Genomic DNA, 22,873 nt, shown 5'->3' on the forward strand with positions numbered 1-22,873 from the left:
AAGAAGAAGAAGAAGAAGAAGAAGAAGAAGAAGAAGAAGAAGAAGAAGAAGAAGAAGAAGAAGAAGAAGAAGAAGAAGAAGAAGAAGAAGAAGAAGAAGAAGAAGACGAAGAAGACGAAGAACCAGCTGGGCTAATGGCGGGCCCTTTGAAAGAAGAACAACTCGTTGTCCATGTTTATGCTGCATTACAGGTAAGAAGAACTCAAAGTAATGAAAGATATGTCAGGTGGATGACAGAATGCGGTTTGGTTTTTGTTGTTATGCTCCTCGCGTCGGGCGGCTCGCGCTCATCGGTTACTCATGGGCTGTGATGCGTTCAATGTTTCCTACAAAACCCGGAAATCCCAACGGCTTTGTCATCTCATGTACTCCAGCTGTCCCGGAGCAGCGGGGATCCGACCAGACTTTATTTTCCAAGATCCGAAAAGACATTGATGCTCATTGCTCACGTTGAGGACGTGGTGGAACATGTGCTGGTACCCTAACAAGATTTAGCAATAATAATATTATCGATAGATAAGCTATTTGACTGATGTCTGCAGTTAATACATCAAATAATGTAATTATTTATTTATAAGGAACCGAATCATTCAGCAGTGCCCAATAATACAGTGAATGAGATCATCTTCCCACATGAAGCCTGCAGTGTAATGGCACCTTGCTGTGGACATTAGGAAGGATTAAGTGTGTGTGTGTGTGTGTGTGTGTGTGTGTGTGTGTGTGTGTGTGTGTGTGTGTGTGTGTCTGCGTGCGTCCATGTGTGTGTAGGCTGCGTGTTGTCCCTTGGTGGAAGGCCTGTACCTGCAGGGATCCGACAGCATGCAGCAGCTGCTGTGCGCTCCCTCTCAGCACCGCACCGACATCCTGGCCTGGATCTGCAGCAGGTAGGAGAACACACACACACACACACACACACACACACCCCGCCCTGTTCTCACCTGTGAAAACGTCCAGCCTCTACCTGTCATTTTACAGCATCAACCCAAACTTTGCCAACTCCAAGACGACGGCAGTGAGATCCAGCAGCCCAGATGTTCTGACTAGAGGTAACATTGTTGTGTGTGAAACACCGTACGGGTTTCACCTCTTGCGTGTCTATTGATGGACACTTCTGGTCTGTTTTGCCACAAACAGAAATGGCTGCACTTGGGCAGGAGCTGATGCTGTGCAAAGCAGATGACCTGGACCTGATCCGGGTGAGAGGACGCATCAAGCCAGCGTACATGTAGCTGTGATACATATAAGGGCATAGACAAAGTGGTGGAAATTCAAAATGTCATTTTCCAGGCCTAGATGTAGTCAAAATCATGGAAAGTTGTGGAAAAGTCATGGCATTTTTTTGTTTAATGAAACGTTATCCCCTCTAAATATCCTTCCATGTGATGTAACATGAAGGCAAATGAATCTTCTGTAGCAGTTGATGTAATCTGTATGTTTCCTTGTGTTTACCGTGACGTACGTTTATTCTCCTTCTTCCTCTGTTGCACGTAAAGGATACACTGATTCTCTTTTCTAGCATGCATAAACTGCAGACTAAGAAGTGCTTGTAAAACTTGTATTATTTTTTCCTAATGGACTGTGCCGTGTTTCTAGATATTTTGTCACAATGAACAGAAACTCTTCTTTTTCTCCTGTATAATAAATGCAACCACTCCTCCAGGGTGAAGCGAGTCCCCACCGGCAGCTCCGGTTCCTGGAGCAGCTTTTGACTTTAGTGCCTGGCTGCAGGAAGTCTGCTGGACAGCGCCTGGATGAAGAGACGCTGCTGACCGAGCTCTGCGCTGCGGAGAATCTGCCTCTCTTCACCCAGATGCTCAACCCCACACTGGACCCCTGGCCGGCTCACATCAAGTACGTCTCTCTGTTTGTATCTGCTGCCTGTCGTCAATCTGTCTTTCCATCACATCCTGTTCATATTATTAACAATAAATGCAAACTCATCTCCAATCATATTTGCTTTCTTTAAATCAAAATATGAGCTGTGCTCAAGTAAGCTAGTACCAATGAATTAATATCATGACATCATCAATGAATCAATCATTCAATCAGTGTGTGTTGAGCCCCAGTCCTCTGTAGCTCTGTATTGTGCTGCACTGAGCCCGCCCACTTGGTTCTGGTCCAATTAAATGCAAAGATTGGATTCAAACAACTTAAATATTCTGTTTCACTTAAATATTCCTAGTCCAAAAGCTGAAGTACTTTTTAGAAGTACTTCCAACCAATACAGTGCAATTGTTGTTGTGCAGAATTGAAAATGAGTCTAACTCGTCTCTTGTTGCTCTTCCTGACCTCACAGGGCTTTACGCCAGGGCAGCAAGTCGTGTCTGCAGCCGCGCAGAGAGGAAGCTGCTGCTGCTGCCGCTCTGCTGCAGCGCACTCGGTCCACGCTGCAGCAGCTCCAGTCACAGGTACTTCTGCCCTTCTCCATTTCTGTCCAGATTGTGATCCGGAAATCAGTCTCCATCTGGAAGGAAAGGGGTGGAGGATGTACAAAACTGTGAAATTATCTTTTTTTTTTTATACTTTATTCTTTTTAAAGGAACAAAGATACAATGAGACAACCATACATACATGGAACGAAAAGTTGGTCACCTTTACATTTATACTGATGGTACACTGATGGAAATAAATGTCAATTCACCCAATAACAGATCAGTGATGATCCTGTTAGGTCACAAACACAACCCATTTTTCCCAATACTTAAATGTATCAAACCGTAGATTCAGCGAGAGTCATTCTCTCCATATTCTGACCATCAGTTACAATATCTGTCCAGTCAGTCTCTGTTGGAGGCTCGGCCTAAAGACACTTTCGTGTTATAGGTTTCTTGCTGACTTCTACTGATATCTTTAACAAATATTGACTGCGTTTCCCAGATTTGATCGTTCTTAAGGACTTAAGAAGGCTCGAAAGAAGGGTTGGCTAAGAAGGAGCGCTAAGATACGAGTGTTTCCCAGATGCGTTCTTAACTGCCTTCTTAAGATCTCGCCAAAGAAGCTTCGTAAGACGCTCTTAGTGGGAGCTGTTCACCGCCGTGGTGATGAAACTAAATCAATCGATGCCAGGTTAATCGATCACCCACCACTTTATCAGCGCATAAATCACACACAACGCGCTGTGGTCCCCACACACAGGTGCAATCACGGTAACCGCGCGTGTGTGCGCCATCCACAACACCAATCACCCGGGGGATCTCAGCCAAGGCATGAAACCCACGGTGGACCTGGCGGACCTCGTCCCGTGTGGTGGGCATTCTGATGTGTGTGCGGGCATGGCGCAGGAGGATCGGTGTCACGGCTGCCACACTCCTTGCTGTGGCCGGTGCCGTCCCCCACTGCGTAAAAACGCAGGCTGAGGGCAACATTGCAGCGGGTTGGCCTCTGGATGTGTGGTGACACTAGTGTGACGAGGCGTTGGATCTCCACACGGGGAAGCCGGCTTGGACAGCCCGGTCCGACAGCACAGGGCGACGCGGTTGGTTAGCAGCAAGAATATGCTGTATTGCAGCCGTGGTGTCTCTCACGCGTGACTTCAGCAACGCCTTTATACGTGAAGTCTCTCTTAATGAGGTTCAGCAGAGTTCAGTTACACCTGTCAGTGTCAGTTTCCCTGATATCTACGGAATACAACAGGGTTTGTTGATGTTTTTATAACTAACGTAAACTCATATGCAGATGCCGAATGTGTGTGAAAACGCAATGAGTGATATTAATGCTGATTCATTTTATGGATGTAGCTACAGGAACACGGGAAGTTTTTTTTTTTATGCTATTATTTTTCTTGCGTCAGTGTCCTGTAGCTGTGAGCGCACATTCCTCATTACGCATGGTTTTAGTATTCCTTTGAATATCAGATATAACTTTCCCTGACGCGGCTGCAGTGAACGTTGGTCGCTAAGAAGGCTGTTAAGAGTGGGTCAGACTGATCTTACGTTTCGTTCTTAGTGAAAGAGCGTCTTAGTTAAGAACAACTCTGGGAAACTCGTCGTTCTTTCACAGCGCTCTTAGAGCGCTCCTAAGACGCTCTTAGCGCTTAAGAGCGTCTTAACGAATCTGGGAAACGCAGCCATTGTCTGGACGAGCCTGAATGTGATGGTGGTAGCAACGTGTCTGCTTAACACTCCTCCTTCTCCACAGTGTGAATTCCTGAGCAGCGAGGCGCAGAGCCTGGGCGTCTTCTCTCCCAGCGCGCTGCGCGTGGCGGCGTGCGACCTCCAGCTGCTGATGGGCACCTTCAGCCACGTCTTCCAAAGCGACCTGAGAGCGTACTGCAGCAGAGAGCCGCCCAGCTTCAGCGCAGAGGCCAACGTCTTCCAGAGAACACACCGGCTACTGCTGGCCTTCACCACGGTACTGCTACACAGACGAATGATGACAAGCAGGGTGCAGGCTGAGTCTAGGATGAGGTCCAGGCTCTGGACCGCTTTAACCTGTTGGTCAGGAACCAGCTTTCTTTTTGTTTGCAGACCAACTCATAAAATGTCTGTTTTCTCACCATTTCACAGAAGAAAGTTGGTCTGCATCCACTTGTTTTTGAGCCAGTTGTTAAATGGCACTTTGGTCCAATGAAACGTACGTTTCTGTAGAAACAGGATGCCTGTAGAAAGAACCCACACTGACCCCCACACTGACTCTCTTGCTCTCGTTTCTCAGGAGCTGGAAATGCTAAAGGAAGTATCGGAAGCTTCTGTGTCCACGACTGAGGACGTGAACCAGCTCCAGACACAGCCGTGCTACTGGAGCCGAGGGCAGAAGCGCGAGTTCTGTAAGTGGAGGTTCTCTCTGACGCGCACACTCGCAAAAACAAACTGTTGCACATGGTTAAATCTTTGTTTCCTTTTGCGGCTTCTTCTTCTTAGCGGACCAATTGGAGGAACTCAGCAGGCGAATTCAAGACTTTTCCCCCCTGCTTCCTTCCTGATGCTCTCCCTGGACCTCGGTCCTGAAACCCATCCGAGTAAATGTCTAAGTGAGCGACACGCTGCCCGCAGTGTGGTCCTAGTGCGTCCCTCTGTTTCGTGTGTGCGTGTACCCCATTGCTTCCTGTGTCTCTCCAGCAGCATTCAGGGCCTTTGCATCCTTTTCCTTGTAGTGCAAGATAATGAGCTCTTCCCTTAACTTTCTGGACAGTTCTCTTGCCTTACCTGCATTTCTAATATGCAATCAAATGTCACTGGCAGTCCAGGTATTTGTGTTCTACCTCCAGCAGTACTGAGACTACATCTGATTTACAAATATGTGCTCTTATGAGGGATTCTATGACTATGAGCCTGCAGCAGTCATTAAACGTGGCATTTAGAGTTGAATTAGTTGAAACCGCTTGTAACAGATATTAAACTATTTAAATTGTCTTTGAGTTAAACAGGATAAAGTTTTAAAATGTTGCCAATAAACCTAATTAGCAATAGGGTTTGAATAGTTGTGTTCAACTGTATCAATTACTCAGTTTGTCATCTTGAATTGTTGAAGAAACCAAGAAGTCTACCAAGTGACTATGCTGAGTGGTTGAAGCACAAAGTCTTTATTTAACTTTGGACCAAAAGCTCAAGGACCAATACATATTTCCGGAGTTAATAACCAAGACAAAAGGACAAGGAAGAAAGTTACATGAACTACATACACACAAGAACAACTGCTGGTCCATAAGGTCAAAATGTCTCTGAAGTGAAGTAACTTAGTCCCTCTGGTTCAGTGTGCTGAGGACTCCAGCAGTCCTCCGCACCTGGACCGCTCTGGCCTCCATCCCCGCAGTCAGAAGCCCTTGCTGGCAAACCACTCTTTCAGCTCACTATCGAAATGACCTTTGACCTTCAAGGTCATTGTGACCTCGTTGACCTGCGTGGGCAGCTCCTTCCCCGTCACCTCCTTCAGGTAATGCTTCACGTCCTTCTCCAGAGCCCAGATGTCCCCCTCCACTTTCCGTACGAGCGTTGTCTTGCGGCTGCCGTTGGTGACATCTGTGTAAACCGGGATGTTGTGCATGCGGGAGCGGCGAATCATGTAGGGCAGATCCGGCGGTGTGGCTGCCGGAGGGGTCCAGCCAGACGGGGAGGGACCGGTGTGTTGGGGCGGACTGGGGACCCGTGACGGCGGGATGAGCCGCTCGACGAACTTGTATTCCTCCGTGGATTCTAATGTCACCCTCTTTGTTTCTTTTGGAGCTGCGTTACAAAGAAACCTGAGACCGACAGCCGAGGCAGGAGGTCCCGGTGACCGGACGTAAAGGCTGAGAGCTCGCAGCGCCCTGCAGAACACGGCAGACTGCGTGGTGAAGCGGGCCGCCATCTTGTGTAGCGAGCTGCTGGTGCTGCTCTTCTTCTTCTTTGGAGTTTAGGGCAGACTGGGTGTCCCTACAGGTTGGGAGTATATTGCAGTTTGGAGCGATTTTATTTTCAGTTTTCATTGGTTGCGTTTCCCAGATTCGATCGTTCTTAAGGACTGAAGAAGGCTCGAAAGAAGGGTTCGCTAAGAAGGAGCTAAGATACGAGTGTTTCCCAGATGCGTTCTTAACTGCCTTCTTAAGATCTCGCCAAAGAAGTTTCCTAAGACGCTCTTAGTGGGAGCTGTCCACCGCCGTGTTGCTGAAACTAAATCAATCGGTGCCAGGCAAATCGATCACCCACCACTTTATCAGCGCATAAATCACACACAACACGCTGTGGTCCCCACACACAGGTGCAATTATGCTACGCGCGCGCGTGTGTGTGCCGTCCACGACACCAATCACCCGGGGATCTCAGCCATGGCATGAAATCAACGGTGGACCTGGCGGACCTCGTCCCGTGTGGTGGGCATTCTGATGTGTGTGCGGGCATGGCGCAGGAGGATCGGTGTTACGGCTGCCACACTCCTTGCTGTGGCCGGTGCCGTCCCCACCACCTCCAGGAAGCTCACCACTGCGTAAAAACGCTGCGCAGAGCTGCAATATTGCAGCGGGTTGGCCTCTGGATGTGTGGTGACACTAGCGTGACGAGGCGTTGGATCTCCACACGGGGAAGCCGGTACTTGGACTGGACAACCGGGTCCGACAGCACATTAAGTGGGGAGAAGTGCTGAAGATCATATGCATTTATGTGAACTTTATGGCTTCGCGCAGCACGACCCTGTTGGTTAGCAGCGATAATATGCTGTATTGCAGCCGTGGTGTCTCTCACGCGTGGACTTAAGCAACGTCTTGGAGCCTCTCTTGATGAGGTTTAGCAGAGTTCAGTTACACCTGTCAGTTTCCCTGATATCTGTGAAATTAGAATCAGAAATCAGAAACTTTTTTTATTGCCACGAGAGTAGGTACAAACGAGGACTAGGTACAAACGAGGAATTTGTCCTGGCGGAAGGTGCATCACAGCAGCAGCAGCAGCAGCAACAGCAACAACAACAGCAACAACAACAGCAACAACAACAGCAACAACAACAGCAACAACAACAGCAACAACAACAGCAACAGCAACAACAACAGCAGCAACAACAGCAGCAACAGCAACAGCAACAGAGAACATTTAACTATACAAGAGAAATTATAAAATAAAATTTGGATAAACAAGTAATAAGTACAATGTAAGTAAATAAGTAAGGTGCAGTAAATAATTAGCAATGCAATTAAAAAAAGAGAGAAATAAAGGTAGCGATCAATAATAATAACAATAATAAGAGTAAAGGTGAAGTAAAGTGCACGGCATGAGTTTATGGTTGTTGAAAGTGACAGGTGATGGGTGAAGTGGCGAGTGACTATAAATGTGTGGAGGGATGTGCAGGTGAGAGACGGGAGAGAAGGGAGACAAGGAAAGGTCCTGGGGGAAACAGAGTCAGTCAGTGGGGGACCCGGACTCTGTTGATGAGCCCGACTGCTGCTGGGAAAAAACTGTTTGTGTGGCGGGAGGTCCTGGTCCTGATGGACCGCAGCCTCCTGCCAGAGGGAAGGGATTCAAAGAGTTTGTGTCCAGGGTGAGAGGGGTCGGCTGCAATCTTCCCTGCCCGCTTCAAGGTCCTGGAGGGACGGCAGATTGCAGCCAATCACATATGAATAAATCCAAACGTGAACTGAAAACTACAGTACAATTAGGCTACGGAGCTGAACTAACCGGAAGTATTTTATTCCGTAACTTCCTGTTAATACTGTGAAGGCAGCTGAAAACTGTCCTACTTGATCATAGTTTTTTTTTGTAAACGTCCCGTCTGGATTCCAGGCGAGGCCCAGCTCTAACGAACGAGCCTATAAACTGTTAAGCTAAATAACATACTTGTATGTATTGTTTGACTCCAGGTAAAGGCAGAAATTACACCGTAACGTGATGAAAGTATGTGAAGTGTTATCATGCTTTTGGCTGTCTTCAGTAAGTAACACTATTTGAAAGTAAACGGGAGTTCTGAAAGTCACTGTGGAAGCTAAGCTAACACGGAAGCTAACGCTCTGTTCCGTGAATAGGTGTCGCCGTCTTCATGAGTTCAGGACTGTGCTGTCTGCCAAAGGAATATGAAGCGAGGGATGGCCAGTGCTGCCCGATGTGTCACGAAGGTACGAGACGTCCAGCTAGAACAAGTTGGAAAGAGATTCACAGCAACATTTCTGTGACGTAGACCAGCTGGCCTCATGTGACCGAAACCACGACATATTGCTGGATTCAAATACGTTGACTCAAACTCGCTCTCCCTCAAATTTCTTCCAATAAAAATAGACCGTAATTAATCAAAAGCACATTTCAAATGATTTTGGTCAATGTTACCCTTATGTTGTGATTGTTATTTCCCATCATGCATTGGTGCTCACGGTGTGTTTGTGGCTTGAACAGGTAGTGTTGTCAAGAGAGACTGCACACCTCAGTACGGCACAAGGTGCATCTCCTGTGTCAACGGGACTTTCATGAACAAACCCAACGGCCTGAACAAGTGTTTCCCCTGCGCCTCCTGTGACCAAGGTTTGATGATGACTCATGACAACATTAGTACACTGGACAAAATGTAAACTTTATAAAACTATTTGTCTTTGATAAATGTAAATAAAATGCAATGAATTGCAGCTCTGGTAATGAATACAATTTGATTAAAAATATATGTAATACTGTGCTGCTAGCTCGAAGGCCTGTTTGCTGAAAACTGAGCCCTAATAATTGTGTTGTAGCCGGTATGTGCTTTATACAGAGCCCTGAATGCACCACAGGGATATTATGAGTGTTTATTTTAAATCTAACTTATTGACCAGAAAAGGCCATTATAATGTAGTAATTGAAACAGAATTGAAATGTTTACCAAAAAAATACAACAATAAATGTACCAACGTTTTTAAATGTCACCTTTGGTTCATGACATTTACATGTCTTTCATATTTCATCTCATTATTAGAATGCACTGCTGTAACAATCAGTTTTTATAAAAAGTTTGATTTTAAAAAGTCTTTCCAGCCCATAGAGCTGCTACAGGAGCTCTGATTAGCCTCAAAGGTCCAGTGTGCAGCATATACATTTACAGAAATGTAATGCACTATTAAGAATAATATTTCTTAAGTCAATCATCGCATTGAAATGAGAATCATTGTGTTTTCGTTAGCTGATGATGCAGCGCCATGTTTCTCCAGTAGTCCAATCAGACCTGCCAAACTGGCTCTAGTGTCATACATGTAACATAATGACTGTTTCTGGTGGCGTTTAGGTCATGGCCTGCTGACCCAACAGACCTGCACAGCAACAACAGACACGCTTTGTGATGTTGTCAGTGGATATTTCTGCAAGGCCCCGATGGAGGATACAGGAACAGGATGCAGCTTGGCACAAAAACATCGGCAATGTGGACCCGGTTACAGGACGCTACAACCCGGTAAGAAGAACTCCAGTCAGACAGGGAGTCCGTTCAGCACAGCACGATCCTGACGTTAACATGGCGCGCGGTGTAGCTGCTTATTCAGCATCCAGGGCAGCTCCACACCACACAGCCCTCTTTAGCCTTTCAATGCCATCAGCAGAAAGAGAAGACAATTCTATTTATTATCTGTGTCAGACTTTGACTTGTATTGTATTACATCAAGCACTGTGTGGAGGTACAGCTACAATAAATGGTTGCTACTCTCCGCTAGCATCTTCACGGTACGGAATTATGACCCAGACAAGATTCATCACGTGTGTGGATGACCATCCAGAATGTGCATCGCCTGGTTGATAATAACTGGCATTTTAGTGTGCTCAAGAAATCCCTGAATGAAGACACAGTCTGATGAGGGAGGAATGTTTCCTGGATGTTGGGTTTCTGTGTGATTCATTTCAGCTTTGTCTGTTTCTCTTAGGAACCAGCGAAACTGACACAGTGTGTGAAAGTTGCCCGCCAGGCTTTTTTTCACCGAATGGCGTGAATTGCACTGTGTGGACTACGTAAGACTGTGTTTGTGAAGGAATGTCTTTAAAGAGTTGGGATTCCTGCTGTGTTGCAGAAAATGACCACTATATATATATAGATAGAGATATATATATATATAGATATATATATATATATATATATATATAGATAGAGATATATATATATATATATAGATATATATATATATATATATAGAGAGAGAGAGAGAGAGAGAGAGAGAGAGAGAGAGAGATATAGAGAGATATATATAGAGATATATATATATATATTTATATATATATATATCTTTCTCTCTCTATAGAGAGAGAGAGAGAGATATATATATATATATATATATATATATATATATATATATATATATATATATATATATATATATATATATATATATATATATATATATCTCTCTCTATAGAGAGAGAGAGAGAGAGAGAGAGAGAGAGAGATATATATATATATCTCTCTCTCTCTCTCTCTCTCTCTCTCTCTCTCTCTCTCTCTCTCTCTCTCTCTCTCTCTCTCTCTCTATATATATATATATATATATATATATATATATATATATATATATATATATATATATATATATATATATATATATATATATATATATATATATATATATATATATATCTCATATCTATTTTTGCTGTTGAGTTAAATGGCTTCAAATTCCATCAGTGAAGGACCAACCCCTCCACTGAGGCTCTATCTTTACACTGCCAACCTCCTGTCTGGTTTCATTTGGCCACAAAACACGAGTAGCTTTCAATGGATCTTTTTTAAAGTGTTCCTTTTAATGTTTTTAAGGGTTTTGTTTGAAACACACGCAGCACTAAAGTTGTCTTTCATTTGTCTTTGCTGACAGTTGCTCAGAAAGTGAAGTTGAGGAGAAAGCAGGGAGTACGAGCAGCGACGTTGTCTGTGTAGCATCTTCACGGCAGTACTTCCCGTATTTAGCTGGTATTTTACCATTATTAACAGTTGGTGTGCTTTTCATCAAAGGTTAGTGCATCTTCGGCATCCCTAAATTGACTGTTATGCATATTTTACATTATTTTTTCAAGTGTTTCTTCTGTTTGTCGTCCTGAGGGGCTCGTAAGGCTTCTAGCTGATGCGTGTTGTGCTTTTGTATTTCAGTCAAACAAGCATCGAAAAAACCTAGGCGTACGTCAAGTGCAAGTAAATGTCTCAAACCACATTCAATTCAACTAAAAAATGTTTATACGTCTCTTTTAATGCATCTCCTTTTTTATTCACCTGTGTTTCAATCAATATATTTTATCATTACATCATTCAATTTCATTTTTCCGTTTTCCCGCCAGAATCCTCTGATCCTTCAGACTGAAACCAGCTCACTAAAAGGCTCCAACCAGCTGTTCCACATCTCTGTCCTGTGAGAAGCGGCCCGTCTCGGACCGTGCAGGTTGTTTCTTACAGAGTTTTTCCTTTTTGGATGAGCGGGTCCAAGGACAGAGGAGCTCGTATTCTGTACAGACTTCTTATGATTCCTGATGTTGGACTCTATAAAGACTTTTGGGGGCGACCGTGGTGCAGTGGTTGTCCTTCAATCAGAGGATCCGTAGCTGTTACTATGGTGGATGAAAGTTAGATAGTCCTGATGTGACAGCTTCATGATAGCTCCTCACATCACTGTGTGATATGAAACCAATACATTAAAAGTCTTTACGCACACATTAACACAGCATTGTCGGGTTGTACCTTTTTAAAGACAACATTTATGCTCTTTAACAATGTTGCACTCTTGTTCCAGCATATTTCCAATTTATGTAACTTTATACTTTTTAACTACACTGCGTCAACTAATCAGGATGTATTTTATAGTAAATTACATCCTATTAATACATAGTAGTTTAAAACTTCTATTTTACACTAAGTTGTTTGAACTATTGTCTGCATATTCTTGCGATCAGATTATAATTTGGGTATAAATCTTTTTTTTTTTTTTTAAATTGTTTGACTTGCTTATTCCTTCTTTCATTTCTATTACATCATTAATAAAGTAAAACCATGAACCAGGTTTTTTATCTTATTTTTATTTATTTATTTTATTTATTTATTATTTATTTATTTTTCATCTTATTCAAGATGGCGCCGTGCCAACGGCTGCCTGTCGCAGTAGCTCCCCACATGTTTTACTTTTTATTGTCTTTTTTTTTTTTTTTCACTTCCCTGTCTCTTTCTTTCTTTCACGTTTCGGATTTAACGTTTCGGATTTAACTTCGTTCCACAATGGACACTTTCAAAACCACTACGGACAATGACTGGGACAATTGTTTATTCACGCGATCAGCTGATTGCCCTGCGCAAAACACAACTGTTGCCTGGAGACAGACCTGTGATCCCGGCGGAGCTACGGAGAAGGGCTCGGGGCTGCAGGTCGGGTGTCAAGAGGAGGGCAAAAACCAGGAAATACAAACCCCCGGTACCGGCAATAATTACGGGGAACGTGAGGTCCTTGTCTAATAAGACCGATGAGCTCGGCGCGCTGGTGATGACTGAGAGGATCTTCCGTGAGTGCAGCCTCTTGTGTTTTACGGAGACATGGCTGCACGCGGATTTTCCGGACCACAGCGCGTCTGTGCCCGGCTTCAGGATGGTTCGAGCGGACAGAGAGGGGGCGGGATTGCAGTGTACGTGAATGAGAGGTGGTGCAATCCCGACCAATGTGTGTGTGAAGGAGCGTTTCTGCAGCCCGAACATTGAACTGTTGGCCTTGGGAATGCGGCCATACTATCTGCCGAGGGAGTTCACGTCCGCCATTATTGTTGCCGTCTATGTGCCGCCATCAGCTGACGCCGGAGAAGCAGAGAACACCATCCAGTCCACTGTATCTGGACTGCTGAATCATCAGCCTGGTGCCTTCCTGACTATTACTGGTGACTTTAATCACACCACCCTGGGCAAAGTTCTGCCAACTTTTCAACAATATGTAGACTGCCCCACAAGGAACAATAAAACTCTGGACTTGCTGTATGCCAATACTAAGGATGCATACAGCGCCACTGCCCTTCCCCCCCCTTGGCAGGTCTGATCATGACCTGGTCCTGCTGACTCCTAAGTATGTTCCTCTGGTGAAGAGGCTGCCTGTGACCACCAGGACTGTGTGGAGGTGGTCTCCGGAGGCTGATGACGCCCTCCAGGACTGCTTCGAGTTAACGGACTGGGCTGTGCTATGTGGACCACATGGGGAGGACATCAACAGCATGACAGACTGTGTCACAGAATACATTAAATTCTGTGAACACACCATCATCCCATCCCGAACTGTGCGCTGCTTTCCCAATAACAAGCCCTGGATCACCAAGGACCTGAAGGCTCTTCTTAACAAGAAGAAAGCTGCTTTCAGGTCTGGAGACAGGGATGAGCTCAGGAGAGTCCAGCGCGACCTGCAGGTGAAGCTCAGGGAGGGCAAGGACTCCTACAGGAGGAAGCTGGAGGCCAAACTCCAGAATAACAACACGAGGGAGGTGTGGACTGGGATGAAGCAAATCACCGGCTTCAAAGTTGGAGGGAGACAGCCAGGAGGCTCCCTGGAGAGGGCCAACGAGCTGAACTGTTTCTTCAATAGGTTTAGTTCACAGCCCGTCTCCGTCTCCCCCATCCAACACCCCCCCCAAACACCACCCTCTATGCCCCCCCTGCTGAGCTGCACAATCACTGAGCCCTCAACATCAATGGGCTCTTCCACCCTTCCACCTCCCCTCCCCCCTCTCTCTGTGACGACTGACCAGGTGAGAAGACAGCTGAGGAAACTCAAACAGGGCAAGGTGGAAGGCCCTGATGGCATCACCCCCAGGGTCCTAAAGACCTGCGCCACCCAGCTGTCTGGTGTCCTGCAGCACCTCTTCAACCTGAGCCTGAGGCAGGAGGAAGTCCCGGTGCTGTGGAAGACGTCGTGCCTGGTCCCTGTCCCAAAGAAGTCGTTGCCATCTGGCCTCAAGGACTACCGACCAGTTGCCCTCACTTCCCACGTGATGAAGGTGCTGGAGAGACTGGTCTTGGCCCACCTCAGGCCGCAGGTGAAATCGTCGCTGGACCCTCTGCAATTTGCTTACCAGCCTCATGTGGGAGTGGATGACGCCATCATCTACCTGCTGCAACGAGCTCAGTCGCACCTGGATGGAACCGGTGTCTCTGTGAGAGTCACTTTCTTTGACTTCTCCAGTGCATTTAACACCATTCAACCATTGCTACTGAGTGAGAAGCTGCGGGGGGTGGGGGTAGACTCGTCCACCATCTCCTGGATCACTGACTACCTCACAGGTAGACCACAGTTTGTCAGAATGGGCCGTGTGCTGTCTGAAACGGTGGTCAGTGATGTTGGAGCCCCACAGGGAACTGTTCTGTCTCCCTTCCTGTTCACCCTGTACACCAATGACTTCCAGTACAACACGGGGTCATGCCATCTGCAGAAGTATTCTGATGACTCTGCAGTGGTCGGGTGTATTAAGGATGGACGGGAGGAGGAGTACAGAGCAGTGGTGAGTGACTTTGTGGAGTGGGCCGGTGAGAATCACCTGCTTCTGAACGTGAGCAAGACCAGAGAGATGGTGGTCGACTTCAGGAGGAAGACAACAGCTCCGAGACCTCTGAGCGTCCTGGGAGAGGACGTGGACATGGTGGAGGAGTACAAGTACCTGGGTGTCTCCATCGACAGCCGACTGAACTGGAAGGCCAACATCAACGCTGTCTACAAGAAGGGGATGAGTCGACTCTTTTTCCTGAGGAAGCTTCGATCCTTCAACGTGTGCAGCAAGATGCTGGAGTTGTTCTATCAGTCGGTTGTGGCCAGCGTCTTGTACTTCGCCATTGTCTGCTGGGGGAGCAGCATTGGAGCCGGTGACACCAACAGACTTAACAAGCTGGTTAAGAAAGCCGGCTCCATCATCGGCTGCAAGCAGGAGCATTTGGAACAGGTGGTGGAGAGGAGGACACTAAAGAAACTATTGTCCATATTAGACAACTCGGACCACCCTCTCCACCAGCTCCTGCAGGGTCAGCGGAGCACTTTTTCAAAAAGACTCATCACGCTCCGCTGCCACAAGGACCGCTACAGGAAGGCATTCCTACCCTCGGCCATAAGGCTACACAATAAATCCCTCGAGTCCAGATCCGTGGACTAAGTCACACTGTACACTGTACATGTATATAGATATACTGATGTATATATGTTGTGTATGCTGCATACATATATTTTGCATTTTGCACTTTTTGCACATTGCACTCAGTTTACATTTAATTTAAATCAAACCTCTGAATACACTGAATACACTTAATACACTGAATACACTAATTTATCCTCCGAATACACTGCTGTGTTTTGCTTGTTGTGTATGTTTTGCACATGTGTATGTGTATGTTTTGCACATGTGTATGTGTATGTGTACATGTATGTATGTATGTATGTATGCATGCATATGTATGTATGTATGTGTATGTATGTATATGTGTATGCGTGTGTATGTATATATATAGATATGTATATGTGTGTGTGTACATATGTGTACATGTATGTGCGTGGGCCACGGGTGGTGTGTATGTGTAGGTATGTGTATGTGTATGTATGTATATATGTATATGTGTATATGTATATGTTTGTATATATGTATGTGTATATGTATGTATGTGTGTATATACGCATATGTAGATATGTATGTATGTGTGTATGTATATGTGTGCGGATGTGTGTATATATATATATATGTATGTATCCATTCCGCTTGCTTGCATGTATGTGTATATATATGTTTATACTTATGTATACATCTGTTACCCGCTGGTCCTGTTATTATTTATTTTATTTTATCATCTGTGTGTTTAACTTAGTTTATGGCATTGGGATGCTGCTAGTACGACAAAGAATTTCTCCTTGGAGATTAATAAAGTACTTTTCATTTCATTTCATTTCATTTCATTTTATGTTGTTAATCAGTTCAGTTTATTTTCTATAGCCCAAAATTACAAATCTACAATCTGTAAACTCATGGAATGATCTGCTATTACACATACAAACAAAAAACCATACAAAACATTCAATTATAGCCTCTGGGAATGGTTTGTTGCCCATCAGATGTACAAGCACTAATGTACTGTTTGTCCTGCCTCTCTATTTGGTGTAAATGTGTATTTGTCTTGTTTGGTGTTCATGTATTATGTGCCTCGAGTGTTTTATATATACATCTTAGGTTAGTTTTGTGAATTCGCAGCTGGCCAACCACTCTTTCAGCTCACTATCGAAATGACCTTTGACCTTCAAGGTCATTGTGACCTCGTTGACCTGCGTGGGCAGCTCCTTCCCCGTCACCTCCTTCAGGTAATGCTTCACGTCCTTCTCCAGAGCCCAGATGTCCCCCTCCACTTTCCGCACGAGCGTTGTCTTGCGGCTGCCGTTGGTGACATCTGTGTAAACCGGGATGTTGTGCATGCGGGAGCGGCGAATCATGTAGGGCAGATCCGGCGGTGTGGCTGCCGGAGGGGTCCAGCCAGACGGGGAGGGACCGGTGTGTTGGGGCGGACTGGGGACCCGTGACGGCGGGATGAGCCGCTCGACGAACTTGTATTCCTCCGTAGATTCTAATGTCACCCTCTTTGTTTCTTTTGGAGCAGCGTTACAAAGAAACCTGAGACCGACAGCCGAGGCAGGAGGTCCCGGTGACCGGACGTAAAGGCTGAGAGCTCGCAGCGCCCTGCAGAACACAGCAGACTGCGTGGTGAAGCGGGCCGCCATCTTGTGTAGCGAGCTGCTGGTTTTGCTCTTCTTCTTCTTTGGAGTTTACGGCAGACTGGGTGTCCCTACAGGTTGGGAGTATATTGCAGTTTGGAGCGATTCTATTTCCAGTTTTCATTGGTTGCTTTCACAGTTACTGTCAGACTTTGCTGGATGAACATAACTGGTGTGCTTGTTACATCTAACAAGCCACACTTAACACATCCACGTTGAGCACTGGAGAGGAAAGTATGTAGACCAGAATAAGGATTGTGCACACAAGGCTGAACAAAACAATGCAACTAGAAAGAGCATTTCCTGCTGAAAATGCGTTGGAATGCAAAAAGCTGAAGCTTATAGCTGAAATATTTGAAGGAAATAGCTGAATATAGCTGAACATAGTGGAATATAGCTTAAATTAGCTAAATATAGCTAAATATATTTGAAAATGGTAGAATAGCTGAATATATGTAAAAATAGCTGAATATATTAATGTAGCTGAAAATAGCGGAATAGATGAATATATAAATAAATAGCAAATCATTATTGAAAATATAGAAAAGGCAAAATACCTGCTAAAATTTTACAGTTCAAAGTCATTTAATTGAACTGTTGAAAATTCTTGTCGTTTAAATGTATAATTGGAAAAGTTGAAAGGAAAACTGCATCATCTAAATCAGGGGTGTCAAACATACGACCCGGCCCGCCACAGTGTCCAGTCCAACAGAAGAAAAAAAAAAGTTTTTTTGAAAAATTAAAGTCTGCCATAGGTGGGGTTTGAACCACTGACCCTTTGCTCCTAAGGCGGAGTTGCTAACCACTGATCTACAGGTGCAGTTGTTGAGACACCTGATATTATTGAGTGTCTACAAAACCATCTGTCAAACCTCAGAACGTGAACGTCAGTGACGCTGTTAATCCTGACGTCTATAACCAAAGTGACCTGCACACACACACGAACGTGCACGCGACCATAATAACACGTTAACGCGGCCGTTCGCGCGCGCGCACGGTCGTTCACGCGCGCGGCCGTTGAGGCGCGGGCGCACCCGTTGGCGAGCGTTTACACGCGCGGCCGTTTCACGTTAGTGAGCGTTTACGTGTGCTGCCATTCACGCGCGAGCACGGCCGTTCATGTGCGCGACCCGTTCGCGTGTGCGGCCGCTTACGTGCCTGCTGTCTGTAGATGCACAGACCAAAGGGCTGCTGCTGGGGACGGACCGGCTCTCCCATTCAGTCGGACTTCAACACTTCTGAATGTGTTGGATTCCTATCGACCACAGTTTACGGCAGAAGACAAGATTTCCAACGTTTTGAGCTATAAATTATGTCCAAAGAGTATATGGTTTGGAGTAGAGAGCAAGTTTAAAATATGTGTATCGCCAAGTGCCCTCGCTCTGGAGTATGACGTCACCGCTGTGAGCTGCCCAACACACAATAATGAGAAAGGCAGAAAAGGTGCGGAAAAACTATAAAACGAAAACGCCGACAGTTAAAACAATATAGGATATATCAAAAAGATGAGTAATACAATAACAGCTAAACGTTTTGTCAACATTTTAAAGGTGGAATGGTGTCTCTAGCTGGAGGCATGACAGAGCCTTTACCTTTTGAAGTTGAAGAGTTGAAAGCGGATTTGAAGATGTTCTTCATTGGAAACCATTCTTTTTTTTTTTTATAAAAAGCTGAATAATTTTAAAATTTGAGAAAATATGAAAAATGTAAAAGCGTAGATTAATAGCTAAAGGTTTTGTCAACATGTGGAATTTTAAATATTGTCTAAAGCTCAACGTATGAAGAAACTGTAAACGTTTGAAGTTGAAGATAATTTGAAGATTTCCCCATTGGGTCCCATTATAAAAAAAATCATAAAAAGTTTAATAATTCAAAGATTTGAAAAGTCAGAAATATGAAAGGTCTCAGCCATCGTGTCCTTAGGTAACTGAATATTTTTATAATTGAACTTTTTTCTGTAGCTGAAAATATGAAAGAGTTGAAGAGGTCCAAAATACGGATGGAAGAAATAGAATAATAATAATAATAATAATAAAAAGTTTAATAAAGATTTGAAGAACAATAGTTGGAATGCTTGCAGCATTCCAACTAATTATTAAATAAACACCAAACGGGACTATGCGAGCACTGCAAGACGGCAGAAACAGTAGAGCATGTCATTTGGCATTACCGGAAATGCAGAAGTGAGTGACGCAGGTTGCAGAGAAGGGTGGGCCGAAGAGGGGATAGCTACAAGTGAGGGATGCGATAACATTCAGGCAGGAAAGGTGCTACAGTATTTGAAGGCGACAGGGTTTAATGGAAGAATTGAGGGCACCGAAGGTGCCAGGGCTGCCTTCGTATGTTGATTTATTTATCTTTTTTGGGGGATAAGTGCATATTTGTGGTTCACAAGTCAGGACAGTGGGTGGCGGCAATGCATCAATTAGGGATGCCAGCCGTCTAAAACGAGAAGATATTTTAGGGTTTTTTTGTTGCAGTACCAACTGTTAAGCTAAGTACCATGATTGTGTGTATTGTTTGACTAAAGGTAAAGGCAGAAATTACACCGTAACGTGATGAAAGTATTATCATGCTTTTGGCTGTCTTCAGTAAGTAACACTATTTGAAAGTAAACGGGAGTTCTGAAAGTCACTGTGGAAGCTAAGCTAACACGGAAGCTAACGCCCTGTTCCGTGAATAGGTGTCGCCGTCTTCTTGAGTTCAGGACTGTGCTGTCTGCCAAAGGAATATGAAGCGAGGGATGGCCAGTGCTGCCCGATGTGTCACGAAGGTACGATACGTCCAGCTAAAACAAGTTGGAAAGAGATTCACAGCAACATTTCTGTGACGTAGACCAGCTGGACTCATCTGACCGAAACCACGACATATTGCTGGATTCAGATACGTTGACTCAAACTCGCTCTCCCTCAAATTTCTTCCAATAAAAATAGACCGTAATTAATCAAAAGCACATTTCAAATGATTTTGGTCAATGTTACCCTTATGTTGTGATTGTTATTTCCCATCATGCATTGGTGCTCACGGTGTGTTTTGGGCTTGAACAGGTAGTGTTGTCAAGAGAGACTGCATCCGTCAGTACAGGACACGGTGCATCTCCTGTGTCGACGGGACTTTCATGAACAAACCCAACAGCCTGAACAAGTGTTCTCCCTGCACCTCCTGTGACCAAGGTTTGATGATGACTCATGACAACATTAGTAGACTGGACAAAATGTACACTTTGTAAAACTATTTGTCTTTGATAAATGGAAATACAATGCAATGAATTGCAGCTCTGGTAATGAATACAATTTGATTAAAATATATGTAATACTGTGCTGCTAGGTCGAAGGCCTGTTTGCTGAAAACTGAGCCCTAATAATTGTGTTGTAGCCGGTATGTGCTTTATACAGAGCCCTGAATGCACCACAGGGATATTATGGATCTGTAGTGTTTATTTTAAATCTAACTTATTGACCAGAAAAAGGCCATTATAATGTAGTAATTAAAACAGAATGTTAGTGTTTACCAAAAAAAATACAATAAATGTACCAATGTGTCATTACATGTCTATAAACCTTAATTTTATGTGGAACAATTCTTCATAATGTAATTGCAAAATGACACTCTTTTAAATGTAACCTTTTGTTTATGACATTTACATGTCTTTCATATTTCATCTAACTATTAGAATGCACTGCTGTAACAATCAGTTGTTATAAAAAGTTTGATTTAAAAAAGTCTTTCCAGCCCATAGAGCTGCTACAGGAGCTCTGATTAGCCTCAAAGGTCCAGTGTGCAGCATATACATTTACAGAAATGTAATGCACTATTAAGAATAATATTTCTTAAGTGAATCATCCCATTGAAATGAGAATCATTGTGTTTTTGTTAGCTGATGATGCGTCGCCATGTTTCTCCAGTAGTCCAATCAGACCTGCCAAACTGGCTCTAGTGTCATACAAGTAATATAATGACTGTTTCTGGTGGCGTTTAGGTCATGGCCTGCTGACCCAACAGACCTGCACAGCAACAACAGACACGCTTTGTGATGTTGTCAGTGGATATTTCTGCAAGGTCCGGATGGAAGATACAGGAACAGGATGCAGCTTGGCACAAAAACATCGGCAATGTGGACCCGGTTACAGGACGCTAGAACCCGGTAAGAAGAACTCCAGTCAGACAGGGAGTCCGTTCAGCACAGCACGATCCTGACGTTAACATGGCGCGCGGTGTAGCTGCTTATTCAGCATCCAGGGCAGCTCCACACCACACAGCCCTCTTTAGCCTTTCAATGCCATCAGCAGAAAGAGAAGACAATTCTACTTATTATCTGTGTCAGACTTTGACTTGTATTGTATTACATCAAGCACTGTGTGGAGGTACAGCTACAATAAATGGTTGCTACTCTCCGCTAGCATCTTCACGTTACTGAATTATGACCTAGACAAGATTCATCACGTGTATGGATGACCATTCAGAACGTGCATCGCCTGGTTGATAATAACTGGCATTTTAGTGTGCTCAAGAAATCCCTGAATGAAGACACAGTCTGATGAGGGAGGAATGTTTCCTGGATGTTGGGTTTCTGTGTGATTCATTTCAGCTTTGTCTGTTTCTCTTAGGAACCAACAGAACTGACACAGTGTGTGAAAGTTGCCCGCCAGGCTTTTTTTCACCAGATGGCGTGAATTGCACTGTGTGGACTACGTAAGACTGTGTTTGTGAAGGAATGTCTTTAAAGAGTTGGGATTCCTGCCCTGTTGCAGAAAATGACCACTATATATATATATATCTATCTATAGATATATACCATATCTATTTTTGCTGTTGAGTTAAATGGCTTCAAATTCCATCAGTGAAGGACCAACCCCTCCACTGAGGCTCTATCTTTACACTGCCAACCTCCTGTCTGGTTTCATTTGGCCACAAAACACGAGTAGCTTTCAATGGATCTTTTTTAAAGTGTTCCTTTTAATGTTTTTAAGGGTTTTGTTTGAAACACACGCGGCACTAAAGTTGTCTTTCATTTGTCTTTGCTGACAGTTGCTCAGAAAGTGAAGTTGAGGAGAAAGCAGGGAGTACGAGCAGCGACGTTGTCTGTGTAGCATCTTCACGGCAGTACTTCCCGTATTTAGCTGGTATTTTACCATTATTAACAGTTGGTGTGCTTTTCATCAAAGGTTAGTGCATCTTCGGCATCCCTAAATTGACTGTTATGCATATTTTACATTATTTTCTCAAGTGTTTCTTCTGTTGGTCGTCCTGAGGGGCTCGTAAGGCTTCTAGCTGATGCGTGTTGTGCTTTTGTATTTCAGGCAAACAAGCATCGAAAAAACCTAGGCGTACGTCAAGTGCAAGTAAATGTCTCAAACCACATTCAATTCAACTAAAAAATGTTTATACGTCTCTTTTAATGCATCTCCTTTTTTATTCACCTGTGTTTCAATCAATATATTTTATCATTACATCATTCAATTTCATTTTTCCGTTTTCCAGCCAGAATCCTCTGATCCTTCAGACTGAAACCAGCTCACTAAAAGGCTCCAACCAGCTGTTCCACATCTCTGTCCTGTGAGAAGCGGCCCGTCTCGGACCGTGCAGGTTGTTTCTTACAGAGTTTTTCCTTTTTGGATAAGCGGGTCCAAGGACAGAGGAGCTCGTATTCTGTACAGACTTCTTATGATTCCTGATGTTGGACTCTATGAAGACTTTTGGGGGCGACCGTGGTGCAATGGTTGTCCTTCAATCAGAGAATCCGTAGCTGCTACTATGGTGGATGAAAGTTAGATAGTCCTGATGTGA

The 22,873-nt window shown here is 44.4% G+C and overlaps 4 protein-coding genes and 1 pseudogene across 6 annotated transcripts; 3 read left to right on the forward strand and 2 right to left on the reverse strand.

Moving 5' to 3' along the window:
* The first annotated feature begins 47 nt into the window (after nucleotides 1–47).
* haus7 (HAUS augmin-like complex, subunit 7) lies at nucleotides 48–6,132 on the forward strand. 2 transcript variants are annotated; one of them, XM_068596773.1, is made up of 9 exons: nucleotides 48–191; nucleotides 769–884; nucleotides 955–1,046; nucleotides 1,135–1,196; nucleotides 1,661–1,851; nucleotides 2,297–2,408; nucleotides 4,138–4,350; nucleotides 4,654–4,765; nucleotides 4,860–6,132. In XM_068596773.1, exons 1-9 carry the CDS (start codon nucleotides 135–137, stop codon nucleotides 4,919–4,921), a joined length of 1,017 nt encoding a protein of 338 aa, XP_068452874.1. In that variant the 5' UTR covers nucleotides 48–134; the 3' UTR covers nucleotides 4,922–6,132. The 2 variants fall into 2 exon arrangements, with proteins under 2 accessions (XP_068452874.1, XP_068452875.1); XM_068596774.1 differs by having other exon boundaries at nucleotides 976–1,046.
* On the reverse strand, nucleotides 5,494–6,359 carry LOC137799908 (large ribosomal subunit protein mL49-like). Its single transcript, XM_068596775.1, has one exon. The coding sequence runs from the start codon at nucleotides 6,283–6,285 to the stop codon at nucleotides 5,752–5,754; it is 534 nt and encodes a 177-aa protein (XP_068452876.1). The 5' UTR covers nucleotides 6,286–6,359; the 3' UTR covers nucleotides 5,494–5,751.
* Nucleotides 6,360–8,156: 1,797 nt separating this feature from the next.
* LOC137800926 (tumor necrosis factor receptor superfamily member 14-like) lies at nucleotides 8,157–12,042 on the forward strand. Its single transcript, XM_068598295.1, has 8 exons — nucleotides 8,157–8,330; nucleotides 8,423–8,512; nucleotides 8,787–8,912; nucleotides 9,643–9,807; nucleotides 10,271–10,355; nucleotides 11,210–11,346; nucleotides 11,482–11,523; nucleotides 11,667–12,042. The coding sequence occupies exons 1-8, from the start codon at nucleotides 8,312–8,314 to the stop codon at nucleotides 11,687–11,689; spliced, it is 687 nt and encodes a 228-aa protein (XP_068454396.1). The 5' UTR covers nucleotides 8,157–8,311; the 3' UTR covers nucleotides 11,690–12,042.
* Nucleotides 12,043–16,397: 4,355 nt separating this feature from the next.
* LOC137800885 (large ribosomal subunit protein mL49 pseudogene) lies at nucleotides 16,398–17,172 on the reverse strand (annotated as a pseudogene).
* Nucleotides 17,173–19,182: 2,010 nt separating this feature from the next.
* On the forward strand, nucleotides 19,183–21,628 carry LOC137800886 (tumor necrosis factor receptor superfamily member 14-like). Of its 2 annotated transcripts, XM_068598252.1 has the most exons (4): nucleotides 19,655–19,677; nucleotides 19,770–19,859; nucleotides 20,134–20,259; nucleotides 21,066–21,628. In XM_068598252.1, the coding sequence occupies exons 1-4, from the start codon at nucleotides 19,659–19,661 to the stop codon at nucleotides 21,281–21,283; spliced, it is 453 nt and encodes a 150-aa protein (XP_068454353.1). In that variant the 5' UTR covers nucleotides 19,655–19,658; the 3' UTR covers nucleotides 21,284–21,628. The 2 variants fall into 2 exon arrangements, 1 of the variants encoding a protein (XP_068454353.1); XR_011079670.1 differs by lacking the exons at nucleotides 19,655–19,677; nucleotides 21,066–21,628 and adding an exon at nucleotides 19,183–19,425 and having other exon boundaries at nucleotides 20,134–20,168.
* Nucleotides 21,629–22,873: the final 1,245 nt, after the last annotated feature.

The sequence above is a fragment of the Clinocottus analis genome, unplaced genomic scaffold (genome assembly GCF_023055335.1).
Source record: "Clinocottus analis isolate CAN_PGR_092001 unplaced genomic scaffold, fCliAna1.0.p SCAF_4, whole genome shotgun sequence".
Lineage (NCBI taxonomy): Eukaryota > Metazoa > Chordata > Actinopteri > Perciformes > Cottidae > Clinocottus > Clinocottus analis.